This window comes from Kogia breviceps, chromosome 15 (assembly GCF_026419965.1).
Source record: "Kogia breviceps isolate mKogBre1 chromosome 15, mKogBre1 haplotype 1, whole genome shotgun sequence".
Classification (NCBI taxonomy): Eukaryota; Metazoa; Chordata; class Mammalia; order Artiodactyla; family Physeteridae; genus Kogia; species Kogia breviceps.
This window is the reverse complement of record NC_081324.1, coordinates 7945016-7962667: the sequence shown is the minus strand read 5'-3', so window position 1 is coordinate 7962667 and position 17652 is coordinate 7945016. Positions and strand designations below refer to the sequence as shown.

Here is a 17652-nt window from a genome sequence, read left to right as displayed (position 1 = left end):
TTTAAGATCTGTTTTATGGCTTTCCTTTTGTCTTTCTCTTATGTTATACAGCTCTTTTTTCATGGTAGTCATTAACTAAGCATTAGCTTCTCCTTATGTCTCATGCTTCCATCATAAAGGCCATTTCTCATTACATCTTGTAGGAGATGCCCAACGGAATTAAACACACACACAATTTCAAATTTAAGGTTTCTTTGAATGTTTCCTTTATTTTGACTTCTAACAATACTATTTCCTTTCCTTTTTTAATATAATATTTTTTCTTGGATAAAATGTCCTGGCTGTTCACTTTTTTTCTGCTAAGTGTTTTGTATACTTAATTTTTCTTATATGAGGAGATACTTATTCAGGTCAAAGCACCTACATTATTATCAATTCATTTTCTAAAAGCTTTGTAGCATTCATAATATGTGATCCTAACAGGATAGAGAAAACATCACTAGCTCAAACTTATCACAGAATGACAGTTACCTTGGCAATTTAGACAGTGAGTCATAGGGACTAAGGGTAAGAATAAAATTTGTTCCAGCTGTTGGTTTTTAAGCTATAAGATCTATAGCAATTTGGTAGTACCGTGTTAGTCATAGTTGAAATGCTCTGACACCTTGCTTTTAAAATACCTATTAAACATTGCAAAATCTTAAACATTTCAGCAGCACTGGAAAAGAGTCTACTGTAACTTTTTGGTATGGAGAGAAAATAGGGTTTATGTCAAGAAGTGGCAGGACCCGAGTGCCCAACCCAAGCACCATCTGGATCTTTGGTTTCCTTCTCTCTTGTTCTGTCTCACACACGTCCCTGCTTACCCTGACTGCTTTCTGTCCTAATTTTAATTTTTCTTCACCCTTTGTAACAGAAGAGCGTGCCTCATTTAGTTTGGCAGCTCTTCTGTCACCACATGAATGCCTTCCACTCCTCACCCTTACTCTCTATCCTTTTCTGCCAGAATAATTCTCTCCTCCTGTTTTGACAGGAACTCTTGGCAAGAAAGAAAAAGACTATGAATGACTTCAGGATATATGGCATAATTAGTTGATTCAGACCCTATGTGTTTAAGGTTTTCTACTTGGCTCTCATTGTGGTATGCTTTATACCACAACAGCTATACTATCGTATCATAATCCCAGTTGGTACTTGAAGTCTCTTTCAGTCATAAATGTCTAATGTTATTCAAAAGAGTCATCTGCTGACGTGTTTTTTTTCAGTGGTTTATGGTCTAGTATTGCACTGTGATTGCTGTCGGTCAATTAAATGTTACTTGGGATTTAATGCAGTGCATTATCAATACCAAATAATTCACAATAAAACTGTAATAAATTACCTTAATAACAATACAGCAAATTGTTTAATGTACAGCATAAGCTCATACTTCTAGGACTTTCCCTGTGGCATCCACAGTGGATTAGATAAGCAGATTAGCATTCCTAAAGAATATTAAGAGTTTTCTGAAAAGAAGCTGACCAGAAAAATACCTATTTTCTCTTCTTCTCATTTTCAGTATTAAAAATTAATGTTTCAAATGGCACTGTGCAACAGAAATACAATGTGAGCCAGATACGAGCCACATTTAAAAAAGGAAAAAGGAGTTTCTGAAATTAACTATAATACTATGTTTTACTTAGAGCCTAACATATCCAGCATATTGCCATTATCAATGTACGAAAAAATATAAAAATGAGATAAATGATATTCCATAAACATGGATTAGAAGAATAGTGAAAATATCCATACTACTCAAAGAAATCTACAGTCAATGCAATCTCTATCAAAATTCCAGTGACATTTTCCACAGAAATACACTGAAAAACTAAAATTTGTATGGAACCACAAAAGACCTTGAATAGCCAAAATAATCTTGAGAAAGAAGAACCAAGCTGGAGGCATCACACTCCCTGATTTCAATTTGTATTATAAAGTTATAGTAAGCAAATCATTATGGTTTTGACATAAAAACAGACACACAGGTCAATGGAACTGAATACAGAGCCTAGAAATAGACCTACACATATATGGTCAATTAATTTACAACAAAAAAAGCCAAGAATATATGTTGGGAAAAGAACAGTCCCTTCAGTAGGTGGTGTTGGGAAAACTGGAAAATCACACACAAAGGAATGAAACTGGACCACTATCTTACGCCATACACAAAAAATTAACTCAAAATGGATGAAAGACTTGAATGTAAGATCTGAAACCATAAAACTCTTAGAAGAAGACATAGGCAGTAAGTTCCTTGACATTGCTCTTGGCGATGATTTTTTGGATCTGACACCAGAAGCAAAGGTAACACAAGCAAAAATAAACAACTGAGATTACATCAAACTAAAAACTTCTGCACAGCAAAGGAAACCATCAACAAAATATCAATAAAAAGGCAACCTCCGAATTCGAGAAGATATTAGCAAATCATTAATCCGTTAAGGGGTAGTAACCAAAACATATAACTAACTCATAAAACTCTATAGCAAAAAACCGAACAATCCAATTAAAAAATGGGCAGAAGATCTGAATAGACATTTTTTCCAAAGAAGACATACAGATGGCCAACAGGTACATGAAAAAATATTCCACAGAGCTAATCATCAGGGAAATGTAAATCAAAACCACAGTGAGGTATCACCTCAAACCTGTTAGAGCAGCTATGATCAAAAACACAAACATCAAATGCCAAGAAGGATGTGGAGAAAAGGGAACCCTGTGCACTGTTGGTAGGATGTAAATTGGTGCAGCCGCTGTGGAGAACAGTATGAGGTTTCTCAAAAAATTAAACACAGAACTACCATATGATCCAGCAATCCCACTACTAGTTATTTATCTGAAGAAAATGAAGAGAGTAACAAGAAAATATCTGCACCCTCTTGGCTATTGAAAATAATGTCACAATAAACATGACATGGATACAGCCTAAGTGTCCATCAATGGATGAATGAATAAAGAAAATGTGGTATATATATATACACCAGAATATTATTTAGCCATAAAAAAAGATCTTGCCACTTTGGACCCTGCCATATTGGACCTTGCGGTCAAGGTCCAATACAGATGGACCTTAACGGCATTATGCCACATAAGTCAGAGAATGACAAAAACCATGTAATCTTACTTAAATGTGGATCTAAACAAACAAATGAAGCTCACAGATACTGAGGACAGATTGGTGGTTGCCAGATGCAAAGGGTGAGAGCAGGGGGTCAAATGGGTTAAGGGGGTCAAAAGGTACAAACTTCCAGTTATAAAATAAGTCATGGGGATGTAGTGTGCAGCATGTTGACTATAGTTAATAACACTATTGAATTTTTTTAATTTTTTTGACCATGCCACACAGCATGCAGGATCTCAGTTCCCAACCAGGGATCAAACCTGTGCCCCCTGTAGTGGAAGCATGGAGTCCGAACTCCTGGACTGCCAGGGAAGTCCTGTACTGAATATTTAAAGTTGCTAAGAGAGTTTTCATCAAAAGGAAAAAAATGATAACTGTATGTGGTAATGGATGTTAACTAAACTTACTGTGGTGATCACTTTATAATATACAAAAATATTGAATCATTATGCTGTACACATGAAACTAATATGTCAATTATACCTTAATAAAAAAGGGTATTTGCAAGTTTTTAATATTTATTTTATACTTAGAGCAACACATCTCTATTTGTACTACCACATTACTTTTGCTTGATAGCCAAATGGGGTTAGTGGCTACCACTTTGGAAAGTGCAGAAACAAGCTGTGAGGCAGAGTATTTGAATTCTTTGTTTCTAGAAGTCATAATAAACATTTGAGAAAAATCAAAATTTATTTTTGTACTAACTATATATTCCAAATAAGGTTATTTAAACATTACAATTTAAAAGAGAGAAAAGCAAAAAACAGTGTCTATCCTAGATAAACTAAATTAACTAAATGATTTTCTGAATTACTATAGTACTTCTAAGCATTGGTAATAGGAAAACACACACACATTTTAAAATCTCATATAGATGCAATTAATTCTAATTATAATTGAGGAAGTAATAGCTACCACTTACTGGCCGCTCTGTATTGAGCCAGTGAACCAATGTCTTTACATGAATAATAATCTTTACATGTTAATAATCTTTGGAACATCTTAAAAATAATTCTTTGTTTAATGAATGCATTTATGAAAATATTGTCTATGCTTCCTTCTTTTATATTTTAATTATGTGGAATAGAAGTCTCTGGGTCAATAATTATTGAACATAATTGAAATATGTCTTTGGATATCATATTATAGGTTTTTCCCTTATTTTCTGTTGATAATGTATTTTCACCAATACTAAATGGATATCATCAAGACAAAGTGAAAATATATTTTCTTTGTTCAACTGTTGTGATTTAACTGAACTTTGCCTCATTTAAGGACTGAAAGAGTGAGAGATGAAGACCCACAATCTGATTTTCTGATCCTTCATGGCTGGGACTACCTTTTTAAATTTTATGTTCCTTAATTATTATTAGTTTTGGCTTCCATCTGGACAACTTACAATGGTCGTTTTCTACCCCGAAGCCACAAGTTACAAACATCTGCCATTGTTTTGCCAAAGTTTGTCTGTAGTGCCTTTCCTCCAAAATGTGGGCATGTAAATAAATTCTGTAAAGATTACTTATATTTCTATTGAAAATATCAGTCATAACACTGTTCTAATTGTTTGATTGTGACCAGTGAATTTCTGGACTGTTTTCTGAAAAACAGAAATACATTGTGTGGAAAAGGAAGTTATGCATGGCAATAGCATTTTACCGTACACTGCTTGCAAATACTTATTTAAATGCAGATTTATCATTTAAATTATGAGTTACTAAAATTTAAGTGTATTTTCCATTTCATCATTTTATTGCATACCTTCCAATACTGTATGAACATTGTATACTGTTCATACAGTATAAGCTATCTCAGTAAGTTTGTTGTTTGTAAGCTACCAGTCCATGGTATTTTGTTATGGCAGCCTCAACAGACTAAGACACCGTTGGTGCTCGCTGTTAATTCATTTTAGCACGGGTGTATTTTAACTTATAACCATATTAGAGTAGAGCTCTTACTACTAAGGCATGTAGGGAATAGTGTTTCTGGTGTCTCAACTGCAAGGCTTATGTGTATATCAAGTTTTCTCCATTACAATTGGGAAGGAACCTCAACATTCCCCCAGTATTGTGAGACCTCTAAAGCTCCTAGCTTCTCAGTATCTATTCTCTGCTGGACCTTCTGGAATCGTGTCTTGCACATGGTCAGCTTACGACTTGTCAAAGAACCTAGGGCATATTCTATGCAGATGTTTGGAATGCTTCTCTCTCCTTTTCTCCTGATTTATTACCAACTAAATCCCATCCACTTCCAGAGCCCAGGCTCTGATCTGTTTCCTCCATTCACTGAGACCAGTGTTCTCAGTCTGCCTCTATTTTTCTGTGCAACATTTTAAAAAATGTCCCCAGTGAGAAATGCAGGTTTAATGTGGGTCCCACTTCATATGCTTCCTCCTTCTATTAACGTTCACAGCATAGTCTATTGCTTTCAAACATGTTTTTATGCATTTTGCACCATTTTTATAATTGCTTACAGCAGTTGAATTAGTTTGATACCAGCTATTTTGTCTTGCTCAGAAACTAATTAGTTCTTCATATCTACTTCAGCCACTCCCTAAAAATCAGAAAATTTGATTAAATTTTTTTAACATCTTTCTTGGAGTATAATTGTTTTACAATGGTGTGTTAGTTTCTACTGCAAAACAGTGAATCAGCTATACGTATACATATATCCCCATATCTCTTCCCTCTTGCGTCTCCCCCCTCCCACCCTCCATAACCCACCCATTAAGGTGGTCACAAAGCACCGAGCTGATCTCCCTGTGCTATGTGGCTGCTTCCCACTAGCTAGCTGTTTTACACCTGGTAGTGTATATATGTCCATGCCACTCTCTCGCTTCAACCCAGCTTACCCTTCCCCCTCCCCGTGTCCTCAAGTCCATTCTCTACATCTTTATTCCTGTCCTGCCCCTAGGTTCTTCACAACCATTTTTTTCCTTTTAGATTCCATATATATGTGTTAGTACAGTATTTGTTTTCCTCTTTCTGACTTACTTCACTCTGTATGACAGACTCTAGGTCCTCTACCTCACTACAAATAACTCAATTTCGTTTCTTTTTATGGCTGAGTAATATTCCACTGTATATATGTGTCACATCTTCTTTACCCATTCAACTGTCAATGGACACTTAGGTTGCTTCCATGTCCTGGTTACTGTAAATAAAGCTGCAATGAACACTGTGATGCATGACTTGTTTTGAATTATGGTTTTCTCAGGGTATGTGCCCAGTAGTGGGATTGCTAGGTCATATGGTAATTTTATTTTTAGTTTTTTAAGGATCGTCCATACTGTTCTCCATAGCAGCTGTATCAATTAACATTCCCATCAACAGTGCAAGAAGGTTTCCTTTTCTCCACACCCTCTCCAGCATATATTGTTTCTAGATTTTTTGATGATGGCCATTCTGACAGGTGTGATTGTGTTACTGTCGATTTCCCCTTTTATACTTGTTAGCATTTGCCTTATGTATTGAGGTGCTCCTGTTGTGTGCCTAAATATTTACAATTTTTATATCTTCTTCTTGGATTGATCCCTTGATCATTTTGTAGTGTCCTTCTTTGTCTCTTGTAATAGTCTTTATTTAAAAGTATTTTTTTCTGAAATGAGAATTGCTACTCCAGCTTTCTTTTGATTTCCATCTTCATGGAATATCTTTTTCCATCCCCTTTCAGTCTGTATGTGTTCCTAGGTCTGAAGTGGGTCTCTTGTAGACAGTGTATGTACGGGTCTTGTTTTTGTATCCATTCAGCCAGTCTATATCTTTTGGTTGGAGCATTTAATCCATTTACATTTAAAGTAATTATCGATATGTATGTTCCTATTACTATTTTCTTAATGGTTTTGGGTTTGTTATTGTAGGCCTTTTCCTTCTCTTGTGTTTCCCACTTAGAAAAGTTCCTTTAGCATTTGTTGTAAAGCTGGTTTGGTGGTGCTGAATTCTCTTAGCTTTTGCTTATCTGTAAAGGTTTTAATTTCTCCATCAAATCTGAATGAGACCCTTGCTGGGTAGAATAATCTTGCTTGTAGGTTCTTCCCTTTCATCGCTTTAAATATATCCTGCCACTCCCTTCTGGCTTTCAGAGTTTCTGCTGAAAGATCAGCTTTTAACATTATGGGGATTTCCCTTGTCTGTTATTTGTTGCTTTTCCCTTGCTTCTTTTAGTATTTTTTCTTTCTATTTAATTTTTGATAGTTTGATTAGTATGTGTCTTTGTGTATTTCTCCTTGGATTTATCCTGTATGGGGTCTCTGAGCTTCCTGGTCTTGACTGACTATTTCCCTTCCCATATTAGGGAACTTTTCAACTGTAATCTCTTCAGATTTTCTCAGTACCTTTTTTGTCTTCTTCTGGGACCCCTATAATTTGAATGTTGGTGCATTGAATGTTTTCCCAGAGGTCTCTGAGACTGTTTTCAATTCTTTACATTCTTTTTTCTTTAGTCTGCTCTGCAGTAGTTATTTCCACTGTTTTATCTTCCAGGTCACTTTTCCGCTCTTCTGCCTCAGTTATTCTGCTATTGAGTCCTTCTAGAGAATTTTTTCATTTCATTTATTGTGTTGTTCATCATAGTTTGTTTGCTCTTTAGTTCTTCTAGGTCCTGTTAAACGTCTCTTGTATTTTCTCCATTCTATTTCCAAGATTTTGGACCATCTTTACTATCATTACTCTGAATTCTTTTTCAGGTAGGCTGCCTATTTCCTCTTCATTTGTTTTGTTGTGCTTCATCTGCTGTCTATTTCTCTATCTTCCTATTTTGCATAAATTACTGTGTTTGGGGGGGTCTGTTTCACAGGCTGCAGGTTCGTAGTTCCCGTTGTTTTTGTTGTCTGCCCCCAGTGAGTAAGGTTGGTTCAGTGAGTTGTGTAGGCTTCCTGGTGGAGGGGACTGCTGCCTGTGTTCTAGTGGATGAGGCTGGATCTTGTCTTTCTGGTGGGCAGGGCCTCATCTGGTGGTGGCTTTTGTGCATCTTTGAACTTATTATGATTCTAGGCAGCCTCTCTGTTAATGGATAGGGTTATGTTACTGTCTTGCTAGTTGTTTGGCATAGGGTGTCCAGCACTGTAGCTTGCTGGTCATTGAGTGGAGCTGGGTCTTAGCATTTAGAGAGAGATCTCTGGGAGAGCTTTTGCCATTTGATATTATGTGGGGCCAGGAGGTTTCTGGTGGACTAATGTCCTGAACTTGGCTCTCCCACTCAAAGGCTCAGGTCTGACACCCGGCTGAAGCACCACAACCCTGTCAGCCACACGACTTAGTTCTGTGATCTTGGACCAGGCGGTTAACTTCTCTGTGCCTCAGATTTCCTCATGTGCCACACCTCCTCACCCCAGAGGCCCAGTCAGGTGGGAGAGAAGGGCTGTTCCTCACAGGCTGTGCAGGGAGGAAGCCCACAAGGCTGGTGTAGGACCAAATTCTCAATTAAATCTGTTATCTTCATGTTTTCTGTCTACCTTTCTGCTACTACTCTGGTCTAGATTATCATAATCTCTTCCCTGGATTCCTACACTAGCTTTCAACTCACGTCTCCAGTTCCAGCATGTACTCTACATTATAGAGTGGAATTCTAGAAAGAAAACTTACATTATGTCACTATCTGGGTGAAATTTCTCAATAGCTTCTTATTAAACTTACAGTTAATATTTGAACTCCTTACAGTGAGTTCAAATATTAACTACTCAAAGATGTAATGAAAAATGAAATTTATGAAAATTATTCTTACATTTCATTGAATGTTAAAAAATGACATTTCATTTTAGATGCTTTATCATTATTGGCACTCTAAGCTATATATTAGATCTATTTCTTTATCACTATACACAGTTAATGACTCATATTTGTGTGTACTACAAGGAATTTTGAAAGTCAAAATTAAATATAGATTTTTTTAAATGAATTTATGGAAAGAAAGAAGTCTTTTAGCTAACATTAACAAGGATAAGTCAAAAATTTTAAATATAGTGTTCATATCTGCCCTTAATTATCTTATTGTCAAAAAAGAAATGAAAATGTTTTTGTGTATGTATGCATTACAGTAAATAGAGTTACTGTTTTGAATGAGAAGACTCATATGTAACATAGAAAATCTACTTACCCACTCAGTATGTGTGTGTGTGTGTGTGTGTGTGTGTGGTTTAGAAACATATCTATACTCCATCTCACAGAATTGTAATATGGTCAAATGAGAAAATACATTTGAAAGCACTTTCAAAGTTTTTAAATGAAATGTTTTAACACTGCCCACTGTAATCATAGATAATTTTAAAGAACTAGTATACATTTTTAAAAATAAGTAAAATGAAACACTAGTCACAGACACAGTTTGCTTTTATATGCATGAAGTAATTTGCAAAATTGAATTATTTTGTTATTTTGGCCCCTGTTTCTGAATCATTTTTATCACCACTATTCTTTGGGATGTAGAGGTTTGCTTACAGAGTGACCCACTTTCTCCTAGCTCGTCTTTGGGACTATATATATTAGACCCTTCTAACATTGGAAGGGTCACTCAGATACCACTATACAAGTTATTATTTCAGCACAATAAATTACATTTTCCAAATTGCTCCCAATCGATCATCATTAATCTGGGAAAATGGGAAGTGTTTAGTGGTCTAATTACATATCTGATCCTTTAAGATTCTGGGTGAATAAAAATATAAACTCTATGTGATATATGGGTGTTTTAGGTATCAAACTAAAATCTAATAGCACAAATCATGTATACATTCATATGTAAAATCCTGACATGAGAATATGTAAGCAATCCTTTTTAAGATGATGTGATAGGATTATGCATTGATTGTACTTTCTACTCTAAACATAGCAGTAAGAAGTAAGACCTGTTTTTAAAAAGTCATTAAGAAACCTAGGCTTGTTTAGTGGTACAAATAAAACATTCCATAGGCCAGAAACAACAAAGAAACCCAAAACAGCAGTGTAGCTGCAGGCAAGAGTTTGCTTGTATCTGGATCCAAACGTGGGACATGATGACTGGGAGTATGACTCAGAGGGGGCAAGAACCAAACTCACCCCTTATAAAACAGAGTGGAGGGAGAGAGAAAGGAAAAACATTCATGACAAACGAAGCATCCCCCAAATTTCTCATCATATCAAAAGCCTGTTACCAAAATTAAGAAAAAGGAGGGGGCTTCCCTGGTGGCACAGTGGTTGAGAGTCCGCCTGCCGATGCAGGGGACACGGGTTCGTGCCCCGGTCTGGGAAGATCCCACATGCCGCGGAGCGGCTGGGCCCATGAGCCATGGCCGCTGCGCCTGCGCGTCCGGAGCCTGTGCTCCTCAACGGGAGAGGCCATAGCGGTGAGAGGCCCACCTACTGCAAAAAAAAAAAAAGAAAAAAGAAAAAGGAGGAAACATCCAACTAACTTAAAGATTGAAAAACAGAATATAACTACAGTTATAGTTGACATTTATAAAATACAACTAAAGATTCTGAAAAACCTTAATACATTAAAATTATAAATTGAGATATTTCAAATTTTCTGGAAAATAATTTCCAGTACTCCATAAAAAGTAAAAAAGAAACCTGATAGAGTAATTATTATTATTAAATACTTTGCTCATGCATCAATTTTCTTATTCCTCCTTGAAACAGATAAACCAAGTTTTATAGCTGATTTTTGTAGGTGAGTTTTATCAAAACTGTAAGAAACAGATAAAAAATGTTTTAGAGAAATTCAAGAGTGCATTTCCTAACATATGTTATCAGACAGAAAATTATTGAAACAAACTTGATGAAAATAGTATAAGAGAAGAGAATTATAGATTTATCTATGATTATGCGTGAAAAATTCTAGGTGATAATCTTGGCAAATGGAATATAAAAGGGTTATAAAATATTCATCATGACCATATGGTATTTATTCTTAGAATTCACAAAAGGTTCTCTATCAAAACTGTATTAACATATTCCACCACTCCAATTGAGAAAAATGGGATGATTATTCCATAAAATAAAATCATTAAAAAATATTAACCGGGCTTCCCTGGTGGCGCAGTGGTTGAGAGTCCGCCTGCTGATGCAGGGGATATAGGTTCGTGCCCCGGTCCGGGAAGATCCCACATGCCGCGGAGTGGCTGGGCCCATGAGCCATGGCTGCTGAGCCTGCGTGTTCGGAGCCTGTGCTTCGCAACGGGAGAGGCCACAACAGTGAAAGGCCTGCGTACCACAAAAAAAAAAAAAAAAAAAAAAAAAAAAAAATATATATATATATATATATATATATATAAACCCATATTCATGGTTAAAACTAAGAATATAAAAGAAGTTCCACTATCCACTTAGGATTTCTACTTTAAATTACCAAACATTGTTCTTCACAGGGAATCGTTTAACCTCTCGAGTTCAAAAACAAACAAACAAAAAACCAAAACTAACCAGTAAATCTGCTATTCAATGTTGTACCACAGTAGGTCATAAATAAGAAAAAAAATGGTGCAAATACTGGAAAAAAGTCAATTTTTCTATTATATACAGATGAAATACACGTCCAAGGTACAGACCAGTTATATAAAGTTAAATAACTTTTCTTGATGAAAGTTCAACAAACTAAAAACATAAGAAAAAAATTCCAATAATAATCCAAAATTTATGAAACAATAATTTAAAAGATGTCTTTGAATAAATCAAAACAACTTCTCCTTTTGAGAAGTTTACAAAATTTCTTTAGGTGCTGAACGGGGCCCTGAATAAATAAGGAGCTCTATTACATTCATAGATAATGTTATAATAATGATGCCATTTCTCTCCAGACTAATCTTTAAGTTTACACATTTCCAATCAGAATATCAACAGAAAAATGCATGGAACTTGTCAAATTGTACTGATGTTCACATTGAAGAGAGTAAAGTTTCAAGAATAGCTATTTCTGACAGCAAATTAAAAAAGAGGTGCCTTCAATCATCATCAGATATTAATAATCACTTAAAGCTATGATAAGGTAATGGATGTTCGTTTCATAGATATTATGACATGTTTACTGACCTTGTGAAAAATTTTATAGCAAGTAGAATGTGTTCAACTTATTCATAGATAAACATTGTCTGAATAGTATTTCCTATTAAAGTCAACTATATCATAAGAATGTCCATAACATTTTCCTAGGAACATTTCTTTTAGCTATCTTAGAAATCACAAATTTAAAAACAAGATCAGGTAGTGAATGTTATGTCTCTGATAATTTATATTACTTTAAAAATGAACTAACACACTGAACATAACCAAATTCCAAGTCTTTTTATTGTGGATGCAATGTTTTCACTGTTTTGATAAAATAGTTATACATACATATATGTTATAGATAAATGGGGATGGATGGATGGATGGATGGATACAGATACATAGATAGAAAGAAAGGTAGCTCTATGATTTCAAGGATATTGCTTGTCTCGCTCATTACTTTATAACAAACAGAACAATGGAACACATGACATGTATAAGAAATACTTTCTTTGATAAAAAATCCTAGTTTCCCATTAAAGAAATAAATTATATACTGTTCCTAACTGTATCCCCTTTATTTAAAAACACTACCATGGCAGCTGGATTAGATAATTTTGTGTTAAAAATACATAAAAAGGGGTCATTTTGTGTATTTCCAATTTGCAAAAGGTAATTTTTTTTGGTGGGGAAACTGAATAAGACATTTTATGGAGTAGAAACAAGGAAATGTGATCCTAATGTCAGTTTGCCAATTTTTCTAGACTTGCAAGTTAATGAATCTTTGAAACATGTACTATTCCGGTTGAAAATGTAATAGTATCTACAAGGCCGATAGAAATAGAAGCACAATTTCTGTTCTTTTGTTTCTGAGTCCAGAATCCAAATGCTGTTAGTAAAGCCTTATATTTAAGTTTTGGAGGTAAGGTAAATATTGTAATAGGAAAGCTTTGACATTTTAAAAGATGGAATTTCAAGACAGCAAACATACATTCTAATTTTTCTTGGGGGCTGGCGTATGTACGCACATGCTTGCATTACTTACAAAAAAATGAGCTGGTAATCACCTTACATATTTATTTGCATTTAATATTGATTTATATTTTTTCTCAATAGATTTTCTTCATCTTCCTCTTAATTTGGTTTAGAGAAGAAAAATTTCAATGTGATGAACAAGTCTGCTCTTTTCTATGTAGTTTATGTATTTCTAAATCTTTTCTTATTTTCATGAATGAGAAGATTATAAAATATGACACCATCCTGTGATTGTGTATTTCTTCATTGTACAGTGGGAAAAGGATATTATAACGAAATTTCACCAACCTCATGAATGAAAAACACATTTTACATTAAATCTTATCTAACTGCTATTTTATAGTATAGCTAAGTAACTCACAATCACAGTTACAGTTGAGCTACACTTTTAAGAACATTCTTAATGCAGCTACCTGGAACACTTTTAAATGTTCTGTTTTCAGACCTATAGAAATATACACACACATGTGGTCATTCTATTCTTTTAACATATAAAAGTTAAGTAGAATTTGGTGAAAAGAACTGAGGGAGAGAAAGCAAGTAAAAAATATAGACTTAACTAAAGATCTTTATGTATGCAGTTTATATATAACTTAAGATAGATTAATTTATCATTCATATTTTTGTTTTACATGGTATTCTGATTTACTTATATCCTCTAAATACTACTCTATGTATTATCCTCATTTTAAAAATAATATCTTAGTTCACTGCTAGATCTTTACATAGAAATATGCTTCAGAATGCGAAAGCAGGGCATTTTATCTGTTTAAGGGAATATCTCCCCATTTTTGTACCCACAGTGGTTTCTAAAGACAAGAGAAATGGCCTTGATTTCAAGGGTAAGTGTCTAACTCTTCACAGTGAAATATTGGCTATATTCCCTGTGCTGTATATTACATCATTTTAACTTATTTTATACCTAGTACTTTGTACCTCTTAATCCCCTTCACCTATCTTGCCCACCCCTTGCACTCATTCTCATCTTTGGTAACCACCAGTTTGTTCTCTGTATCGTGAGTCTGTTTCATTATATTCATTTGTATTATTTTTTAGATTCCACATATAAGTGAAAATATACAGCATTTGTCTTTCTCTGTCTGACTTATTTCACTAAGCAACCTACCCTCTAGATCCATCCATGTTGTCATAAATGGCAAAATGTCATTCTTTTTATATGGTTGAGTAATACTCCAGTGTGTGTGTGTGTGTGTGTGTGTGTGTGTGTGTGTGTGTGTGTGTGTGTATCACATCTTTATCCATTTATCTGTTGACGGACACTTAGGTTGCTTCCATATCTTGGCCATTGCAAATAATGCTGCTATGAACATTGGGGCACATATATCTTTTTTAATTACTGTTTTCATTTTCTTTGGATAGATACCCAGGAATAGAATTGCTGGATTATCAAGGAAACACAAATCAGAACTACAATGAGATATCAACTCTTATGTGTCAGAATGCCTACTGTCAAAAAGACAAGAAATAATGTGTTGGCAAGGATGTGGAGAAAAAGAAACCTAGTACACTGTTGCTGGGATTGTAAATTGTTGAAGCCCCCATGGAAAACAGTATGGAGTTTCCTCAAAAAATTAAAAATGGATTTTTTTTTTTTTTTTTTTTTTTTTTTTGCTTTTTGAAACACAAACTTTTACATACCGACATCCAGCCCTACATTCCTTATTCCAGGATCATGTAAAAGTTTTTCCTCTTTAAAACAAATTTATCTCATTTGCTCTGATTTTCCCCTAGCTTATCTGGAGTCTAAATTTGGCCATGAAGCTTATTTTCTCTCTTCATAGATTTTCTAAGTTTCTTTTTGTACTGGCTTCTTCAATGCTGCCTAGAAAATATATACTTAAGTCTTAGAATGATAAAACCCAAACTTTGCTAGACAGTTATTGCCTTCTTCTACAATTTCATTTTTTTTAAATCTTCCTTTCTTGCAAATCTCTTGGGCTAAATATTCTCTAGTTACTAGTTACTATGTCCAATTCCTCCATTACCGTTTATATTAATTTAATAAATGTTTCTGTAAGTCATCCTATGTGCTGAGCACTGCTTTAAGCATTATTGTATTTTTAATACAGTATTGTACTTTAAGCATATTATATGTGTGTGTAATTCAATCCATCTGTTCAATACCATGCAAAAGTTTACCTCTGATTATAAAAGTATGATTTGCTCATTCCAGAAAAACTTGGAAAATAGAAAAAAACATGTAAACACAAAAGTTATCCACAATCTCAAACGTCAGAAATACTGATAATATTTTGCTTGATTTTGCATAGTTTTGCAATTGTCTGTGTGTATGCATAGGTTCATTTTGTGTACTTATAATGTGTGTATATATTTAGATGATCATAAGAGCTAAGAATTACATACTCTCTGTTATGCATTGTTCTAAGTAGAATACACCCATCTAATCTCAACATCAACCATATATTTATTTTCACCATTTCACAAAGGAGGAAATTGAGGAAAAGAGAGGTTAAGTAATTTGCTTATTAAGTGGCAAAAACTGGGATTCATATTCAGGCAGCATGACTCTGGAGTCCAAACTCATGTATATAATGTCTATTCTACACAGCCTCTGGGGATACACATACACACACACACACACACACACACACACACACTCACTCTCTCTCTCTCTCTCTCTCTCAGTCTCATACATATGCTAAATATATACCTATATGTTAATTACTGATTATGTATAAGTATAACCACAATTATGATATCTATGTGGATTTAACCCTGCTTTTTATTCAAAATTATGTTTTAAGTATTTTGCTATTTAAAATTATTAAAATACCATTTTAATGGATTCATAATATTCTAAGGTATGATATTATTTGAAGTTATTTTCTATTGTTAAACATTCTTCTCCTTTCAAATCTTTAAATATTGTACATATTATTGCAATAAACATCTATGCATATAAATTTCTGCTCTAATTTTTCATTATTAAGAATACTCTAGGGACAGAGGAGACAGATACAGTCACTGATGATTGGGTGTGTGAGTCAATATGTGTGTGTGGGGGTGGAAAGGCATCCAAAAATAGATGCAAATGTGAATAAGATTCCATACTATTTTGACAGGAAGTGTCAGGATACTGTATAGACATAGTGAGAGAGTAGAAGCTACTTTATGGTTTCTATTATTTGTAATAATATAAAAATATCATGGCTAAGAACTATAGTTTGGCCTGGAAATCTAAAGGGCTTCTAAAAATTCCTTCCAGGGATCTTTGTTTGGAAAGGAAAAACGACCATCTATACGAATTATTTGATAGATGTGGATTATTCATTCAAATAATCCTAGCCTCACTGCTAATTCTGTTTTCTTCCACAAATCACTTGGCTTCACTGAAGGCCGAGGCCAAATTAGCTGCATATTATTCAACCTCTCTTGCTTTTAATGTAGTGAATTTCTTCCCTTTCATTTTCTTACTCTGTGCTTGGGTTTTTGGTAAACTGTTCTACTGCTTTTCACTTTAAATCGTTTCAACACCATGGATAGTTTATGCACTTTGGTCTGACTCCAAATTGTCACTGAAGTAAGATTGCTGGGGACGAGTAGACCTTGAAGCTAACCTGATTTTTGTGGCTCACTGCATCCTTATTTCTTCCCAGGCATTGCCTCAAGGCCAACTGGATTTGTAAGGATATACTTACATAATTCTGATTTAATTTTTCTTATGGGAAATTATGCAAGTTCAGGAGCTCTACACCCTTTTACTGAAATAATTATTTTCAAATTCCATCAATGTTTTCACAATTCAAGGGAAGTAAAACATTCATTGCAAGACTAATGTCCACCACTAAAAACTTTTTTGAAAAGGGATTTTTTTTTCTTCATATGCTTCTCTTTTTGTAAAGGGAAACGGTGTTTATGTTCATAATCATGAAGCAAGAAACTATTCCCCATTCTTACGTACTAAGCTTGAAAAGGAAATGATGCTTTATCTATTTCCTTAAGTATATTACTGCAGTTAGACCTTCTGATAGCTTTTTATTATGGGTGAGAATCATCTGCTCAACGGGTTTTAATGTCTTCAGAAGAGAAGCTCCCATCTGTAAGGAAATTACATTGTGTCATGACTGAGCATACAGAAATTATTTTTCAGAGACAAATAGAACTACAGAACTACAAAAAGAATTCATGTATTCTGGATCAAACCAAAGGAAGGAGTAACTAGTGGATGTCCCATTAGAACAGAGGATCTCATTGTTAATCTTTATAAACCCACTTGCTCAGCCTTCCAGAATCAGACTAATTACTACTCATGCCTTTCCTAGTTTTATTTTCTTTGTCCAAAATATATAGCCTTAACATCAGAAATACTTAAATATTTCTTGTATCAAAAGATACTATTTACTTAGTGTTAAAACAAATTCTAGCAATGAGTTTTCTTCAATCTAAAGTGAAAATTAGTAAAGAATCAAAGTAAAATTGAAATTGATAAAACATTAGTATCATTAAAAAATACATCATTTTTCCCCTTTCTTGTTTGTTTCTGCCCTGGGGGGCTGGGAAGACCAGTTAGCATGAATT

General features: G+C 34.4%; 1 protein-coding gene across 5 annotated transcripts in view; it reads left to right on the top strand.

The window, feature by feature from the left end:
• Positions 1–16034, top strand: part of CCDC102B (coiled-coil domain containing 102B) — a 246363-nt gene extending 230329 nt beyond the window's left edge. For 3 of the 5 annotated variants that reach the window (XM_067014941.1, XM_067014939.1, XM_067014935.1), the window contains 2 exons: positions 13896–13934; positions 14473–16034. In XM_067014941.1, the coding sequence (XP_066871042.1) occupies positions 13896–13905 (10 nt within the window). In that variant the 3' untranslated portion in view covers positions 13906–13934; positions 14473–16034. Of the gene's footprint in view, positions 1–4378; positions 6283–13895; positions 13935–14472 lie in introns of those variants that run through there. The other 2 variants (XM_067014936.1, XM_067014938.1) reach the window with 2 other exon arrangements.
• The last annotated feature ends 1618 nt before the right edge of the window (positions 16035–17652 follow it).